The following is a 17648-nucleotide window of genomic DNA, read 5'->3' as shown; positions in this document are numbered from 1 at the left end:
CAGCAATGCCTCAACAACTCATTGACACCCTCATTCTCAGCATAGGCAGACGCTGTGAAACCTGCCTAGCAGTCGGGGGAGATCATATCCCCTACTAAAGACTGGATGTTTCTTGTTGGACACCCATCACAGGGATGTTTCGGCCTTCAGTCGCATTGCGCTCCATGCTACTTTTTCAATAAAGCTTCTTTTTATCCCTCTGATTTCTCTTTTAGTAAGTGTTGCTTACATTACACATGTCTTACGTATTGGGGATCTTACGGTATTAAATGTGTTGATTTGGAAAGCTTTTGTACAAAGTTATATTGAAAAAACTGTCTCGTCCTTAATTTTTGCACACCAGTGTACATAATCGAATTTCAGGGAATTTATCGAAGCATTCTTAAAATCATTACTTTATATGAATACTTGCATATTTCCTGTTCATTGTTTTTTATGTTTAAAATCTAAATCATGCATACTCTTAAGTTTGCACATTTCACTAAGAATATGTACAATTTATCATAATGCATTATTTGACTTTCTAGATCGCTTGTCAGCATCAAGAGTGAAGCAAGTCACTGATCATATTTGCAAATTGCAAGAGTTTGTCAACTCAATGCTTAGACTTCAAGTTGATGAACATGAATACGCTTATCTAAAAGCTATAGTTCTATTCAGTCCAGGTAAATTTAGTGTTCAAAGTTAACTGTATTTATAATTCTGAATGCCATGCTTTTTTTTAAAAATGAAATTACATAATTTGTAAGAAGGTATTTAAATTTGCTGTTTCTGAATAACATTAACCAACTATTGCACTTATGACCTAATGAAATCTTCAGGAATTTTTCAAGAGTTAGGTTTTCTTTCTTCTGTTTTTTACAGAAAATGTAATTAAATGAAAGTGTAAATAGCAGATTTTGAGTAATTAACAAGTTTCTGCTCCCGAAACTTTTATTCAGTACGTATTTCAATGCGTATCATGATTTTGGGAAATTATGCTGCTTCAGTTTTTAATGGTTAGGGATTTTCCATGGATCTTAGTTATAGCAGAATGAAAACTACATGTTTATACAGTAAAAATTTATAAACAATGTAAAATTGCAACTGATATAACGAAAAACTGACTTGATGTTTATCAATTCAAAGTTTCCCTCAGTATGAGGTGACTCTGGACAAAGAAGACAATCATAGCTCTTATTCTTTTAGATATGTTTCATATTACTACTGAAGGATAAATTGAAACACATTTTGTCAAAATTGATGGGCCACTAAAATCATATTGAGACGATATATCTGTTTGATTATATATAACTACAGTAAAACATGGTAACTTTGAAACTGGGTGGCCAACTTGGGACAATAGGTAATTTTTTTGTTTACATGGTTCTCTATGCGCCACACAATGTTTTGGTTCGGTATGAAATCATGTCTGTTGAGTAGACTTATATGGGTCATTCTCCAGAAAAAGTAACTTTTGAGCACAAATATTTTTCAATTTCGAAACCTTTAGTTTTCTTTTTTGTTCTTAGATAAAAGTGTTACTTACTAGAAGTAACCATAAACCAATGGCCCAGCTAAATTGCAATTAATTTACTCATAAATAAAAAAATAAAGAAATACCTTATTCATAGAAATTAAAAAAAAAAAAAGAAAAAAACTTTTAATCTTTAAAAAGGGAGGCCAATTTAATATCAAAGTAGTAATTTTGTTAATTGTGTAAACAATCAGCTATTTTAATGATTAGTGAAAATATTAAGCTCTCTTAATTAAAGTATGCCTTAATTAGTAGTTTCAAATATATGTTAAAAAATAGTATTTAGTAAATTTGAGGATATACTGGCAGTTTTTAATTTTTGTAGAATGCCTATTTATGTATTTCTCCTCCATCATTTATTTTCACCACAGAGATAATGACATTGAAAAGGGCTGTCACGGAGGTGAGGAATTTTCCTTTAATATAGGCCTAATAGATACATTCTTCAGGCGGAATTTTTTTTTCTTTTGCTACAATCTGCACTTGTTAAGCATATCAAAACATGTTCACTTCTTTTTTTTACGTTAATTTACATCCTTGAAATTCAAGTTCATGGAGGTGAGAAGTCAGAATAACCATACTAAGTTTTTGAAGCAAAATCTATCTTTTTGTTTTTCAACAAAAATCTCACAACTTCAGCAATGGCTGAAAATAGAAACGGGGCTCCCTTGAATCATGAAAAATAAAATTTGATGTTGTTACTGCCACGTGTTAATGAGGAATGGCATTTTGTGTTTAAATTAATGGAGGTGAGAATTTATTGTGTGACATGACGTCTTGTCCTACTAAAACGAACTAAAACACAATATTAAAAAATTAAATATACGATTAGTATTTGAGATGCTTGTGAAAGGAATAATCAATAAATAAGTATATACTTATGATTAAACAAGTTATTAAGCAACATAAACAGTCACACAAGGTGTGTGACATGCCACAGAGGTGAGAATTCCCATATTGTGAACCAAAAATATATTAAAATAAAAGTTATTATTAAAAAATTGTTGGCAGATTTAAATAGATATATTTTGATAAAATTAAACATCATTGTTAAATGAATTGTTCCTTAAAGTTTTTACTGTAAAAGGCATGTGACAGAAAAGTTACTTTTTGAAAAATGACCCATATTACGCTTCTACTTGACTTGATTATCAATTTAAAGTTTGCCTCAGACCCTACACAAAGAGGACAATTATAGCTATTTTGCTTTTAGATATGTTTCATATTACTACTGAAAGATAAATTAAAACATATTTTGTAGAAATTTGTATAGCACTAAAATCATTTTGAGATGATATAGCTGCTTGATCATAAGGTGAGTGGACCATGGAAGGCCATGCTCCTTTGAAGGCATAGGAAATAGTGTTCCTATGAAAGCCAGTGGTTCAATGTAAGGCCAATCAAAAATTTAACAGTTGGCCTTGCTATGGTACATAGACCTTGCTAGAAACATTTACAAATCATGGAAATATGAACACTTAGTTTTTAGTAATAAATAAGTACCAGGAAAGTTGAAAAAATGTTTGATGTTTATAATATTTTTTATAGGGGTTATTCAACTTTTTAAGTCAGACTGAATATAAATTTCGTTTTCAATTATGTTATTACAGCTATATCTAAATTTCTTTTGTGGAAAGGTTATTTCTGAAAATATGATTATAAGAATATGTCTGTAGTAGTATATATGATTCAATTTTTTATGTATAGTTTCTGATTTCAAGAATGTCAGGATCAAAACCTAGAAAAGGAAGTACATGAGATGAATATAGTTTAAAACCCGCCATGGAAACAGTACAAAATAATCAACTTAATATAAATGCTGCAGCGTTAAAATTCAATATTCCAAGATGCAGTGTTAGAAACCATTTATTAAGTAGTTTTTAAAATAATTTTGAAATGAAAAAAAAAACCTTGTCATAGATGGTAATTGTTTTTCTGGCCTTCTTAGGAACATTTTGGCCTTATAAAGAACGGACCCATGAAAAGGCTATTCTGGGATAATTTTTTTTTTAAATAATTTCATTCTAAAACATGCATTGGCAACTTATTTATTATCAATATAATACTCATTACTGTAGTTTTTAAATAATTTCCATTAATATATTCTTAGTTATACGATGGTGTTCAATGAAGAGATATTCGTTTAGTTTTTTGAAGAAGATTATAATATGTTAAGTATTAAATATTTTGTTTAAATGAAAGAGCTGTTTATTTAGTTTTAGTAAACGCTGATAGTTTGATTATTACAACTGTAGTTTTAAGTTGATTTATAATATTGGCCTTGTAAGGAACCCTGTTCCTTGCAAGGCCATTTGGAAGAGCTTAACAAAAGTTAAGTTTAGTAAGTAGTCATTATATCTAGAATTAAACAAGGTAATTAATATGATATACAATGAAACAAAGTGTTAATTAATAATTTGTTTCTTTCATTTATGCAGTAATTGAACTCATAAAATTTTTTTCATTACAGTGGTCCACCCACCTTATTTAACTACTGTAAAACATAACTTTGGGACTGGGTGGCTAACTTGGGATAGTTGGTAATTTTTAGTTTATGTGGTTCACTGTGAGACACGCTGCTTTGATTCAGTCTGAAGTCATGTCTGTTAAGCAAGTACTGGGCCGTCGCTAGGTAAAAAAATGGGGGTGGGGTGGTATGTATTTGGCGACCCCTTAATTTTTTTCAAACGCATGTTCCAATATGCAGAGAGAGAGATTTAGCTTCTGGTTTAGCAGGGATAATCATATTACTAGACCTTAGTACTAGCAATATAAATTGTAAAGATAATATTAAATCAGAAATAGGGGGTGTCGGGGGCATTTTTTCGAAATTGAAAATTTAAAAATGCAGTTTCAGACTATTTTACTTGGGAGGAAAGGGAAAGGAGGTTCAGGATTTCCTCTCCAGACAATTTTTACCCAAATTTAGGTTTCTAAAACACAATCGTACATTATATTTGCTTAAGTTTTAGAGAGAGGGTTCGGGGGCTCTCCCCCGGGAATTTTTCAAGATTGTTATTTAAAAACACCCTTTCAGAAAATCTATAGTGATGTTAAGGAAGGAAGAGACTCTGGGTCAGCCTCAATTATTTTTCCAAGTTTTGAAACTCTAAGCTTGCAATTGTGATTATTTCTGATTGTGGCAGGTAAAGGGGGGGGGGTCTGGGGACTCTTCCTTGGGCAAAATTTGAAAATATCAGCTCGAAAAATGCAGTTTTAGACTATTTATGGTGGTATTAAGGGGAAGAGAGATGGGGGGCCACCCACCAGAAGTTTTTTGAAGTTGAAGCCTTACAGACGCAATTGTAGGCTTTTTCGTTAAAATTGAGTGCACCACCAGTTTCTTGCAATCAAAGCTCCTAAAAGGTAATACAAACCAACCTTCGATAAAAGGGGAGGGGGAGTTTTGAAGGGGCTCGCGCACAGAAATGTTTTGTAGTTTCGAAGCACTAAAAATGAGATTTAAAATGTTTTTCGATGATGTTGGCAGGAGAGAGATGGGCATTCTCTTGAAAAAATTTCGATCTGTAGAAAACATAGAGTAAGAAGATTTTCAGCAAGGTTTATGGGTGGAGAGATTCAAACTCCTCTCCTGACAAACTTTCAAAATTGAAATTCAATTAACGCAATTGTAGCTTTCAATACTGTTAGAGGTGTAAGGGGTTTGGGAGATCTCCCGCTAAAATTTTTCTGAATTGAAGCCTTAACAATTAAATTTTTAAGGGTCTTCGGTAATATTAGGAAGAGGACCTCAGGGAGACTCATGGAGTTTTTTAAAATTAAAGTTCAATTGACAGAATTTATTCAACCATGAATGATTAATTGAGAGGGCGTTTTTGGTTTGGGGGGTTACGTTGGTAGCACACTCATGGTTTTTAGAAATTGCAGTCCTGAATACTCATGTGTAGGACATCTTTAATGATGTTAGGGAAAGGAATGGGGTTTGAGAACGTTTTCCCGGAATTTTTTCAACCCTAAGTTTTAAAAACTCACTTCCAGGCCAGCTTTGGGAATGTAAAAAAAGAAGAGTTTGGAGTTCCCCACTCTTCCCTCGGTTAGGCTTTATCCATATCTTCATTATAAATTTTGATTGTTGATCAACATATTGTGGTAATACTGTGCTCCAATTTTCCTTTTCCAAACACGATTATTTGCTTGGGTTTTCCATAGTAAAATTTTTAATTTCCAACCTTGAAATACAAGCGTCTGCGGCACCAGAAAAAGAACTTTAAACATTTTAAACAGATGTGATAATTTTCTCTGATACCTTAGGTCTTTTTTATTCCACTTCATTTTATTTTAAATGTGCCTCCTGCATCTCTTGATCAAACTTTAATTTACTTACGATTTTTACATTCAAACATTTAGAACTTCTTGTGTGAGTATTCACCCCAATACTTTAAATCTCTCTTTGCATCAAACTGTTTTTTTTCCTCTCTGTCTCTATATATATATATATATCAAATATATTTTGGTGACCCATGCAATTTTCTATATTAAGCAATGATTTTCAGGACGATATTTTTCACCAAGAAAATCACATGTGGAAATGTTTCGGCGACCTCTATGAAGCCATTCTATTTATTTATCTTTTTTTTTTGCAAACTGAAGAACCATGAAACATGGTTTTGTATAACCTGGGAGGCCGAGAGACAAGGCGTACAATATGTTAGTTTTGTCGCCAGTCCTCCCTCTCTTATGCTAATTTTATTATATGCACAATACTTTAATTTGAGCCAGGCCCATAGTTTCCGATTAGACAAGACATACCCACTCTGAGGCCTAGTGAATAGTGCACTGAATACTCTTTTTTGCGTTGAAAAATGTTTGAAGCTTACATTTCTGCGGCCCTTACTTAGATAATCGTAGTAAAAGAGAATCATTGATATTCCTAAATTGTATTTTAAGATTATATATTCAAATTTTACAGAAAAGATACTTTTTGTCACTTTTATTTCAATTGTTAATTTATACAATTACTATTTTAATTTTTTTAAACAATGAAGAGTTTGCCTTTTTCTTTGTTTGTTGCATCGCTAAAATGAAATTGGCGGCCCCACTTCTGAAAAACTGGGGGGTGTAGCAACCCTCCCCCACACCTACCCTTGCCGTCGGCCCTGAGTAAGGATGTAAACCTGTATTGTGCTTCTACCTGATGGCAGTTGTCAGAACCCTAATCCACTGTACTTATTGTGACAACAAAGTTATTCTCACCATTTGTTTTTCAAAATTCTTGTTTTGGTGAAACTTTTGCTAGTACCCCCCCAAGAACTGCACACCAAATCGCATTCAGGCCAACATACACATTGATCAACATCTCTTCAACCGATTAATATAGAAGTAACCATGTTATAAGTTTTATGTTTTAGAACCTCTACATTGTAAATTTTCATCTTTTCCCGGGGTAACTTAGGGACTGAGAAATTTTTAAAGTTTAAGAGCTGCAATATTTACAGCAATCTTTTGGCTTTGAGTGACAAAAACTAAGCTTCATAAAGTGTTTAAATGATATTAATTATGCCAGGGGTGCCCACTCCCTAAATATTGCAAAGCCCCCCCCCCCAAAAAAAAGCAAGAGCCACCACCCAAAAAGTGAAAAATACAGGAAACAGAGTAAAACTTTTAAAAGTGTCCGAACTTTACCCCAGTTTACGGTAGTGAAACACAGCACACTTTTTGATCTAAATTTTAAGGAAATTAATTCTTTCCACACTTGCCTGTAGGGTTCCCGTCGGTCCTTCGAAGTACTTGAAAATTTTATTTCAATGACCTCTTAAATAGAAGTTAGAGAAGAAGAAGATAACCTCTCTTTTAGTGCAAAATTAAGCCTTAAAAATGCTTAATTTTGCACTAAAATTTTTAATTATTTTTACACTGTGCTTTATTCTTTATCTTTTTCCGAAAGTCCTTTTTTAAAGGGAAAAAATCAATTCAGTTTATTCCCCTTTCTTCTTAACCATCAAGCTGTATTTTGTTTAGAATTTCAAAACTGGTAACTTTTCAGTCCTAGTTTTCTAATTAAATTTTGTTATGATTTATCATTTTATATTTACTAGTTTGTTACTGGGATCTTCAGAACCAGGGTATAAATTTCGGAAATACATAAAGCAGCTTAAAAATCTTACAATTTTATGCAAACCCTAGAAGGAAACCCTAGCCTGTAGGAGCTACTGTAAACCTGGAAAAATAATAAGGTGTTTTTTTGGCATATTACTCACAATCTGTTCTTCCCTTGAATCTTACGTCTTGCTTGAACTTTTCTCCTCCCCTTCTCTTTATTTCTTCCCCGACTTGATTTTCAACTCTAATCTTTCATCTGTATTTGCGACATTGTCCTTTTAGTCTACTGATACCTTTTGAATATCTTAGCAATGTCTTATAATTAAGGTCAGATTTTTTTCTGTAATAGCATTAGATTAGATTAGGTTTGGTGTTGAGCATTTCTCTCTCTTTTTGAAGGATGATTTTTTGGATAACTTTTAACCTTTGAATCCCACTTGGAATAAAATTCCCAATGTTAACTAAATAGTACACAACATAGAACATTTGAACAGTTGACCAATCATGTGTGAGTTATATTTTAAATATTTATAAATATACCAAACAAAGTTTAAGTAATTTTGGGTGCTTCAAATGATTGAAGATAAATTCTTTAGAAATAGCATGAAAATCACTTTTAGATGATAATATTACAAATTCTATCTGTTATGCAGTGTTAGAGAATAAAAAAAAACTATTCAATGTCACCCCAAGTCATATCTGATCTGTAAATGAGCCATTTAATAAATTATTAACTTGAAGCTATTTCTAATATGAATTATAAATGTCTTAGATGTGATTTTTCTTAGAATTTTTTAAATTGTGTTTTTTGGGTTATTTATTTTTATTTAATTATTCCTTATTTATTTATTCATTGAAGTAGTTATGACCAAATTATTTTTCTATTTGCAGTTTTATAACTGTTATAGTACTATTTGCAGTTCCTATAATTTTCATAACATTAACTCAAAGCATTTGCCCACCCAAATGTAAAATTTATGCTTCTTATGGCATTAGCAACGCAAAGTTATGTGATTCTTCATTTTTTAAACATTTGAATTACTGAGAAATTTCAGTGTTGTTAAATATTATTTGTTTTATCATTTGAGAATGTGACTCGATTTTTGCACTTTTGGAAGCAGGCAGTGTGTATTTTATTTCAATCTGTCAAAAAGGTTTTTTAAATAAACCTAACCATGAGTGTATTTACTTGTTAGGTAACGTTTTCTAAGCAATTAGCAGTGATGGTATTTTTCATTCCTGATTTGATTCATGATATCGGGAAGTCACCTGAACAAAGCAAAGACAGCTAACAATCCTGCAGTTGTTCACTGCTTGTGTATAGTGGGTAAATTGGTGAGCCAATGTGCCAAAATGATCTTGTAGCGAAATGTGGTTAATGCTAGGCTAGTTTGTTGTTTCAAGGAAGTTTTAAAAAAAGGAATTGAGCTGCTCAAGATAGTTTGCATTTAACTTACAAGACCGAGTATACTGGTTCTATAATCTCTGAACTAAAAAATAAATTAATTAATAAATAAAATAAAATAATGAATTATACTGCTGTCAAAGTATAGATTATTAAGAGTTAATATGTGTTTCAACAGAATCAAAAGTTTTTCCTGCTCTTGAAACTTTTTTAAATTGTGATCATAGTGAAAACCTGAATGAAAAAGAAATAACAGCAGGGATTAAATATGTAATAAAAACAATGTAAGAATTTCTTGATTGTAGTCAGCCATGAATGTTGAGGTAGCAAAATGTAATCATCAAAATAGGAGTAAAACATAAAGAATGTATTGAAAAACTCTTATTGATGCATCATCTTATAGGCAAGAAAGTAGTTTTCTAAATGGTGGTAGCGATAAAATTTCTGCCATTTGTTATAAGATTATTGAAGAGAATGCATTAGATACAACTATTCTTCAAGTTCTTAAAAAATATTCCATATGACCCAACAGCAAGTTAATACATAATGTGTGATCAGCAACAATTTTTTGAATTGATTGACAGTGGCATCTCTCTTTCGGTTTATGAGTTTCAAGGAGAAAGAAACACTTAGCTATTTTTCTAAGATTTCTTTTAAATCTTGGAACACTAGCTGAAAAAGGTATTCAGTTGTAGATAAAGAAATTTGTTATTGTCGATACATTTTGTCTGCTTTTATTCCAAACTCTACATTTGCTAAAACAATCCAGGATCTATATCGGATGCCATTTGTTTCTTCTATATAGTTTTATATTAAATGAATATGAATCATTTTCAAGTCTTAAAAATGTAATGTATGAAACAAATTTTGCATTTTTTTCTGACTTGATACAACTTGGACAATGTACAAAATAAATAAACTTTCTAAATGAACAAGTATATGTATAAATGTTTTTGTTACAGATCATCCTGCATTACCAAGTGCACGTCAGGTAGAGAAGTTTCAAGAAAAAGGTTATCAGGAATTACGGTCATATATTGGGCAGACTTTTCCTGAAAGTAATGATAGATTTCCAAAGCTTTTGCTGAGGTGAGCATGATAACCAGTTTATTTTGACTGAATGAATAGATAAAAACTCTTAGCCAGTCAAATATTTTGGTATCTCATAGTTGTTTTATTCTTTATTTGCTTCTGTATAAGAAAACACAAACTTCTTTTGAGTAATAGGAGGTTTTCTTTTTATGCATAGAAAAATATTTTTTATGAAATGAAAATTTAAATGTATGTACAAACACTTAAACAAATTTAATTAATGTTCATTAAATTTTTAGATCTAGAATTGATAACTTACTGTTGCATTTGTAAGTAATGCTAACATGTGCACAGATATGCTTATTTGCCTTCTACCCCCCTCCCCCCCCCCCCAGAATGTCTTAATAGTTTTTCAATAAAAGCCAACAAGAACAAATGCATTAGGTTTCTGCATAGGTTTCATGATTTTTTAGTTTACCATACGTTTATCTGTGAGTGATCAGTTGAAAGGCTTAAACATTCATGATCCAATGTTATGCTTGTAAAGGTAGAACAAGAAAGAATGAAGTCAACTTAACTAATTCATTTCTCATGAATATGCAAAATTTTTACTCTTACACTAGCTTATTACCCGGCGTTGCCCGGGTGCTTTTCAATGCAACATATCTTTTGGATAATCAAATGAACGAATTCTATCTGAATGAACGTAAAAAATTACATTCACACCGCTTTCTAAGTTCAAATCTTCAAAATACTTTAAATAACACAGAAAATTAAGCATTTGCCGAAAAAGCAACATCAACTTAAAGCAAAAAAGTACGAGGAATATTGTTTGGGCTCTGTAGTGTCCACTGGTACGTTGTCTGAGGTTAAATCAGACGAGCGGTACATAAATTGTCTTAATGCAAAGACAAATGATTGTCTTTCGCACATCTTGTGGGAAAATCTTTTACGCGATGCTTCGAAAGAAAAGCGTTGTGCGGCCTTTGTAGGTTTTGTTTTCTCCAATACATCAAAAAATAGAACAGTTCTTTTCACATACATTTTTTTCGGAAATAAATCATTAAATGTTTCCTTAGAAAGAGTCGTGAGCTTGAAAAAAAAAAAAGTCAATCCTTATTATCAGGCACAAATATATACAAAATAGTCTTCTTGGACATAGTTACAATATTTTCAGATTAATTTAAAATCATCCTCAATGTCCAAAATTAAGAATTCAGTCTGTGTTGTTAAAAGGCGATAACACTCCTTTTTACGGATTTTTTGGCGATGTTTTTCGAATGAAGCGACCAAGTGATAGGTTATTTTGTATGTTTTCAGGCAAGCACATTTCGCAGAAAAAGTCTGCTTACTATAAAAAACTTTACAAAATGTGTATGCTCACTCTTTCCATGGTGATTTAATGCCATGCATTAGAGTAAAATTGGATAAGTGTAACTTGCCTAAAAAGACGCACGTCAGCTACATTTTATTTTCTTATATTGACGTCAAATTTCTATGTTCGTAGGTAAAAATGATAGTTAGACAGTAATATTAATGTCTTGTAACGATTTGAAATTTGTCAAGATTTTAGTTCTTGTTCAAATTTTTAAAACCTAATACTTGCTGTAAATGTTATGCATGATATCTCAGACTGATGCAGGTAGAGAGAGCACGTGTTTAAGTTTTGTTGCTTTAGACAGAGTATTCCTTAGAGAACATCCAAAATTTTAATTTATTGAGACAGTGGTCGTGAGAGGTGGGAATGGATCCATTGACTACATTACAGTTATTATTTTAAATATTTAAAACAATAAAAATAGAAGTAAGTGGACGTGAACTTATTGCAGGAACTATTTAAAAACCGTTAATTAAACTGCGTTATAGAGAAAGAAGTAGGCGTACGCTTTTTGGTCAATATCCGTGTTAGATTTTTTTAAAAATATTATTTGCAGTCCATGAAATTAAAAAAATCGTCTTGTTTGTACTTACAACTGCCTAATAGACAAATCTTTTGTTTATATTTTACAGAATCTTGTTGCATATTTTGTTCCCCTTATCCACAGCTTAAAAGTAAACGAAATGTATTTTCCGTTTTGAAACATAGTCTAAAAATTTAAAACTTAAATGATTCAAATTTTTCTGATCCATAAATTTAACTCAAAACTTTCTCCTAAATATTGTTCTTAGTCCCCCTCCCAGCAGCAAGAAGAATTACATTTGTGAGTGAAACCAATCGAGCAAGTAACATAAAGCTATCTATATCGAAAATAGTTACATCTCAAATGCATCTACAGCACTTAATCGACTGCTCTTATGACTTGTTGTTCATGATAGAAAACGAGAGTCTAACTGAAGATTACAATCTCTTGAAGTTTAAAAAAGGTTCATTGTGGTTACACGTGAGATACAAAGTGTTTCACCTTATCCCTATACTGCTAAAGAGAATTTAAACTATTACAGTGATAATTTTCCATTCATATCTCACAGCACTTCTTCAAAGACGGTTGAAATGCTTAGAGGTAGCTACAAACTTCCAATATTTTTCGACTGTTTACAATAACAGTTATCGAACTGAGCTTTGTAATTGCGAATGTAGCTTTGTTCAGTTTATTTCACGATGAAGAAAAAACTTCATATTGTGGAGCAATATTTCATCATGCCTTTTTCAATAGTAATCTCTGTCAAAAGCATCATCATACCAGCTAACAGATTTAAAATTATTGCTAGTTGGCGAAGATGCTTCATCAGGTGTATTATTACTCGAGTGTTAAGGTAAGATAAAATTTCAAATGAAGAAATTTGTTTACATAAAAAACTTAGCAATTTTTTGCAGTTTAATACAGTTTAAATTTAAATTAATAATTATTTGCATTTTTTTCAAACTTAAAACTCCAACCCTCCCAAACTGTAAGAATTTCGCCGAATTATATTTCCGCGTGGTTTTGCGGAGGTGCACAACCTTTAGTTTTAGCACACATTGGCAATCCTAGTATGGTAGTTTATGTGCATGTAAGAAACGTTATGACCATCCCCCCTCCCCCTTGAAAAACAAATTCCAGACACGCTACTATGCACAAATATGATTATTTCAGGTCGAGGAGTCAGTCACCTTTCTCACCTTTAGTCACCTTTTAAAAATTTGGTTACTTTTAGTCTCCTTTTGCAACTTTTGTCACCTTTCTCACCTTTCTTGAAATGTGTCTTAGGAATTTTTTTTTTAAATAATTAAATCCTTGAAAAGTATCTGAATGATAGCTTTAACAGTGAAATTAATTAAAAAAGTAGCATTAAATATGCCCCCCCCTACCTTGTTGTTTAAGAAAAATAGCTATGCTCCCAGGAAATCGGGGGATTTTTTTATCGCTTGCAATTGCACCCTATGAGCAGAACCAGTCTTTCTATCCCCCTTCGACCCTCAGACGCGTTTTCTGCAAGTCTCGTCTAAACGCCATTCTGTTTCCTATCGTGTTTCTGGCCGTAGAGCGTTTTTCGACTAAAGTTCAGCTGCGCAATTCGTTTCTGCACACTTGGTTGAGTGAGCGGTCATTGAATGCAAGTTGTCTTCTGTGTTTGTCAAGTGATGTCATCTGGAGTCTCTAAATCTCACGCTCATCTCTAGAGCCGAGCGCGTTACTTGCTTGTTTTTGTCAAAATATTTGATATTTTTTAATTTGTTTTCTTGACTTTCCGGTACTGGGGAAATGATATTAATAATACTTACCTATTTTTATGTGAGGGGACTCTCCATATCTTGACGCCGCACTAATTAAATACAGTCCCAAGACTTTCGTTCTTTCCTGCATGTGTAGTAAGTGAGATGTAAACAAACCGCACGGTGCTTGATTGACGGTTCAGTTAAAAATCACAGTGAAAAAATCTTGTCCGTCAATGTAACGGTTTCAACGAAATTAAGTGTTGCCAAGAATATTTTTTTTGAGTTTTCTTAGTGAATTTCATCGAACTTGCAACCAAGAAAATGTAAATTGTGTGGAACGTCATCGAAGCAGTATTTAAGTGGTGGACATCCGTCCATCGATCTCTCTCTCTTTCCCCTGTTTCAACTACCTGGATGTCTCCTCCTGCCTAAGCTGTGGTAGTGGGCTACCAGCCCAGAGATCTACCGTCCTGTTGATGATGGAATCACGTTCCACTTGATCTACATGCCAAATGAATTAGGCCGGCCGGCCTTACGTGGATGTTTCAAGACTTTGTTTGGAATCAACTGGCGGAAGATGATTTGAGATCGCTGGACTGTTCTTCCATTATCAAGATGAACTTTTTTAGGAGCACCTGTGGTATAACTATTCTATTTATTGTTCATGTTCGCTGAAATATTTTTATTATTGCTGGATAGGATTCTACAGGAATAATATATTTTTAAGAAGCCTTTTTTCTTGTTAACATGTTGTATTTTAGTACTAATAAATGTTAATGATTTACTTAAATATGTTTTTTAATTTGACTCAACCAAGACACATTTGTGAGGTCCACCAAGAACTTTAATTAGTTTTTCCTCCTGACAGTTTTACTTTTACTGACCTCTAAAGCCGCGACTAAGCACCCACAAGCGGTTCAATTTGAAAAAGGGGTGATGGGTTAAGGAGGCATGCCTCGATGTCTTCTTTGAGCGCGGAATAAAGAAAAGTTTTGGTTTGTGTTTATAGTTTCACTTTGTGTTTGCACAGAAATGGTTCGGGTTCCATTTTTGCTGCGCAAATGCGAAGTGAACTTGGTCTGTGTAAACATTTCTTAACATTTCCTTTTTTGGTGTGTCTCGGAGAATCTCCAAAAGTCTTTTTTATTAGGATTCAACGCTTAATATGGCTACTTCCAGTAAAAACTAGGCTTTTAGAAGTAGATGCTTTCCAAAAGCTTTATTTTATGTAACGGCGAGATTGATTTTATTCAATCACGGTTTTAACATGGTTTGGTAATGTAATGATTCGGTTCTTCCACATTTATTTTAAAAGGCAGCTGATTTTATAATCCAGAGATTTTATAATTTATTGTATTGAACAAAAAAAAAAAAAAAAACTGCTGTAAACCTATTTGAAACAAAATGCACTACGACAGTATTTTTGATAAATGCGATATTATTTTCCTAGATTCAGTAAGGAATAAATTTATGTTTGAAAAAAAAAGAAAAAAAAACAGCCAACCAGCGCATCTAACAAATGAATCCATCTAACAAATGAATCCCGATTGAAAAAAAAAGTACCCTCACATCGTTATCTTTATCACCCCTATATTGGTCAAATCAGAAAAGACCATGACAGCATTCCTGCTTATTCGGCATTATTTTTTTTTCCTAAGCCTGATAAGTATGGGGAATAGGTTGATGGTTTCTTTTTCTAGTAATTTATTCCCCTTGCTAATCAGACCTATGGAAAATAAAATAAAATCAAATAAGCAGGAATGCTGCCATGGTGCATTATCTTAATCAAGCTGTCACCCCCTTTTTAAAATGGAGTGGTTCAATAGTGTTAGTCGCCGCTTTCAAGGTCGGACTGCAGTTATGTTTTTCATTTTTGCGTTTTTCAATTGATATGTTCATCGTTGTGTGCTTAGGAAGATTACAGATTGTTAATGTCCTTTTTTTGTTTTCTGGACAAACTTCAAAATGGTAAAGGGAATTTCTCAATGATTTGATAGAAAAGGAAGATCACCTAAAAACCAAGGTTTCAGCCTCAGGGAGAAAAGTGAATGAAACAGAACTGTTCTGCTGCGTATGCTTAAGTAATATATATTTTGAAACTAAAGGTTTTCAAACAGTATTCAAGCATTCTGCTACATTGAAGCACAAATTAAATTTTGAAAGCAAAAATGGAGTAAATCAGCTACATTTAGAGCTTGCGCCACCCCCTGCATGCGTGTACAATTTAACAGCTACGTGTTCAACCATTTCACCCAGCTTTCGCACGTTTAGTACGAAAGATATTTACACTATTGCCAGGGGCGTAGCTAGGGTGGGGGGTTGGGGACACCCCCCCCCCCCCGAAACGTTTGTCTCAAAAAAAAAAGAAAGAAAGAAAAAAAAAGAAGAAAAAAAAATCGAAACGACTTTTTCTGAGTAACAAAAGTCAAGAATTCACTTTGCTCCCCCCCCCCCAATGCGACTGAAAATTTGCTCCATGAGTGACCCTCAAGCATAGACACCTCCCTCTGCTGTGACAATTTTTTGATAATTGACTGAAATTTGACACTTCGCTTTAGAAATGAGATGGATTTGTTAAATCCACGAATATGTTGTCTTTCTTCGTCATCGATTCTGCAAGTTGTTAAATATGTTTAATTTTGTGAGTGGCGCAGTGGGAATATTGCATACAGTCGAATCTCTATATTTCGAATTTCACAGGAAAGAAAAAGAGGTTTTGAGGTACGGGAGCTTTAAGAAACTTCATAGAAATTTGGAATATGATGATGAAAATTTGAAATCGATACTAAAGACAATGCGGGCTCTTGATTAAAATTCCTCTGTGTTAGTTTTGTTAGGTATTTATTCCATTATTATATTATTATGTGCTTTAGTGTGAGTTTAAGGAATCATTTCGACAGTAAAAGAAACTTTTAAGAATATCTTTTTCAAGAAAAAGTCTTATTGCTTTTTGGTCCCTGATTTTTTTTTTTTTTTTTTTTTTTTTTTTTATCCTCTTGAGGTTAGCAATTGCTGCAAATCTAACTTGGCCAATATTCTACGATTTTCCTTTTTCATCACTTGAAAAAATCTTATACTTTCTTTTTACTCCTATTATTTCGGTTTTCTAAGGAATCACAATTTTAAGAAAGAGAACAACCAAAGAACAGTACTAATCCAAATAACAGAGCAAAATGACTTTTAACTTGAATGACCTTTAACCATGAACTTGAAATGTTCATCCTAAATGTAAAACAGTGAATTTCACCCCTTTACTCTTCTTCCAAGAAAGTGCGCGAAACGACTGTCTTTTTGTTAATCTTCCTAGAAAGCCAATAGGGAAGTTGCAACCTATTAAATGTTCATATTTTGACTATTGGATATTGTTAATTTACCCTCAAAACTAAAAAATACACCATCCCCAAATTTTAAAACACCGCAATTGATTTTTAATGAATTTTTAAAAATCCACGCGCATAAGTGCGCTCTTCTGAAACGTCACGAGCCTACGTCACAGGGCACTAATAAGCAGCCTTCCGCCGAAGATCCTTTGTTTTCGCTACGAACATTTTGAGCGCGCTGATATTTTTATTTTCTTATTTAGATATTTTTATTTTCTTCTTTTATTTTTCTTTTTAAGTCTCTTTTTTTCATACTTTTAGTGCAAACCAAGTTAGTAAAAATAGTCTTTATAGTCTGACTGCCGATGAGATTGAAAGTCAAACATCCAGTTAACAGGTGGAAAATGGAAGTATCTATTAGCTTTCAGGGATGCTAGCTTATGTAGATGTGTGTTAGCCTCTAAATTAAGCAGTCACACTGAAATGAACCGAACACTCTCATTGGTTTGGATTGACTGGTTTTGACAAGATCCCACCCCCTTTCCTAAAAAATTTCACTTGAAATTAAATGGGGGAAAAGAAAAAAAAAGTTAAATTTTCCATAACATTAAAAAATATATAAAAAAATTTCTTTGCTTTTATTTTGTTTGACACAAATATCGGACTTGGGGCACTCTA

General features: G+C 32.7%; 1 protein-coding gene across 3 annotated transcripts in view; it reads left to right on the top strand.

Annotated features, from left to right (window-relative positions):
* Positions 1–17648, top strand: part of LOC129219195 (orphan steroid hormone receptor 2-like) — a 197100-nt gene that overhangs the window by 160462 nt on the left and 18990 nt on the right. For all 3 annotated transcript variants that reach the window (XM_054853524.1, XM_054853523.1, XM_054853521.1), the window contains exons 12-13: positions 528–665; positions 9944–10070. In XM_054853524.1, the coding sequence (XP_054709499.1) occupies positions 528–665; positions 9944–10070 (265 nt within the window). The remainder of the gene's footprint in view (positions 1–527; positions 666–9943; positions 10071–17648) is intronic.

This window comes from Uloborus diversus, chromosome 3 (genome assembly GCF_026930045.1).
Source record: "Uloborus diversus isolate 005 chromosome 3, Udiv.v.3.1, whole genome shotgun sequence".
Lineage (NCBI taxonomy): Eukaryota > Metazoa > Arthropoda > Arachnida > Araneae > Uloboridae > Uloborus > Uloborus diversus.
The sequence above is the reverse complement of the archived record's forward strand: the minus strand, read 5'-3'. Positions and strand labels throughout refer to the sequence as shown.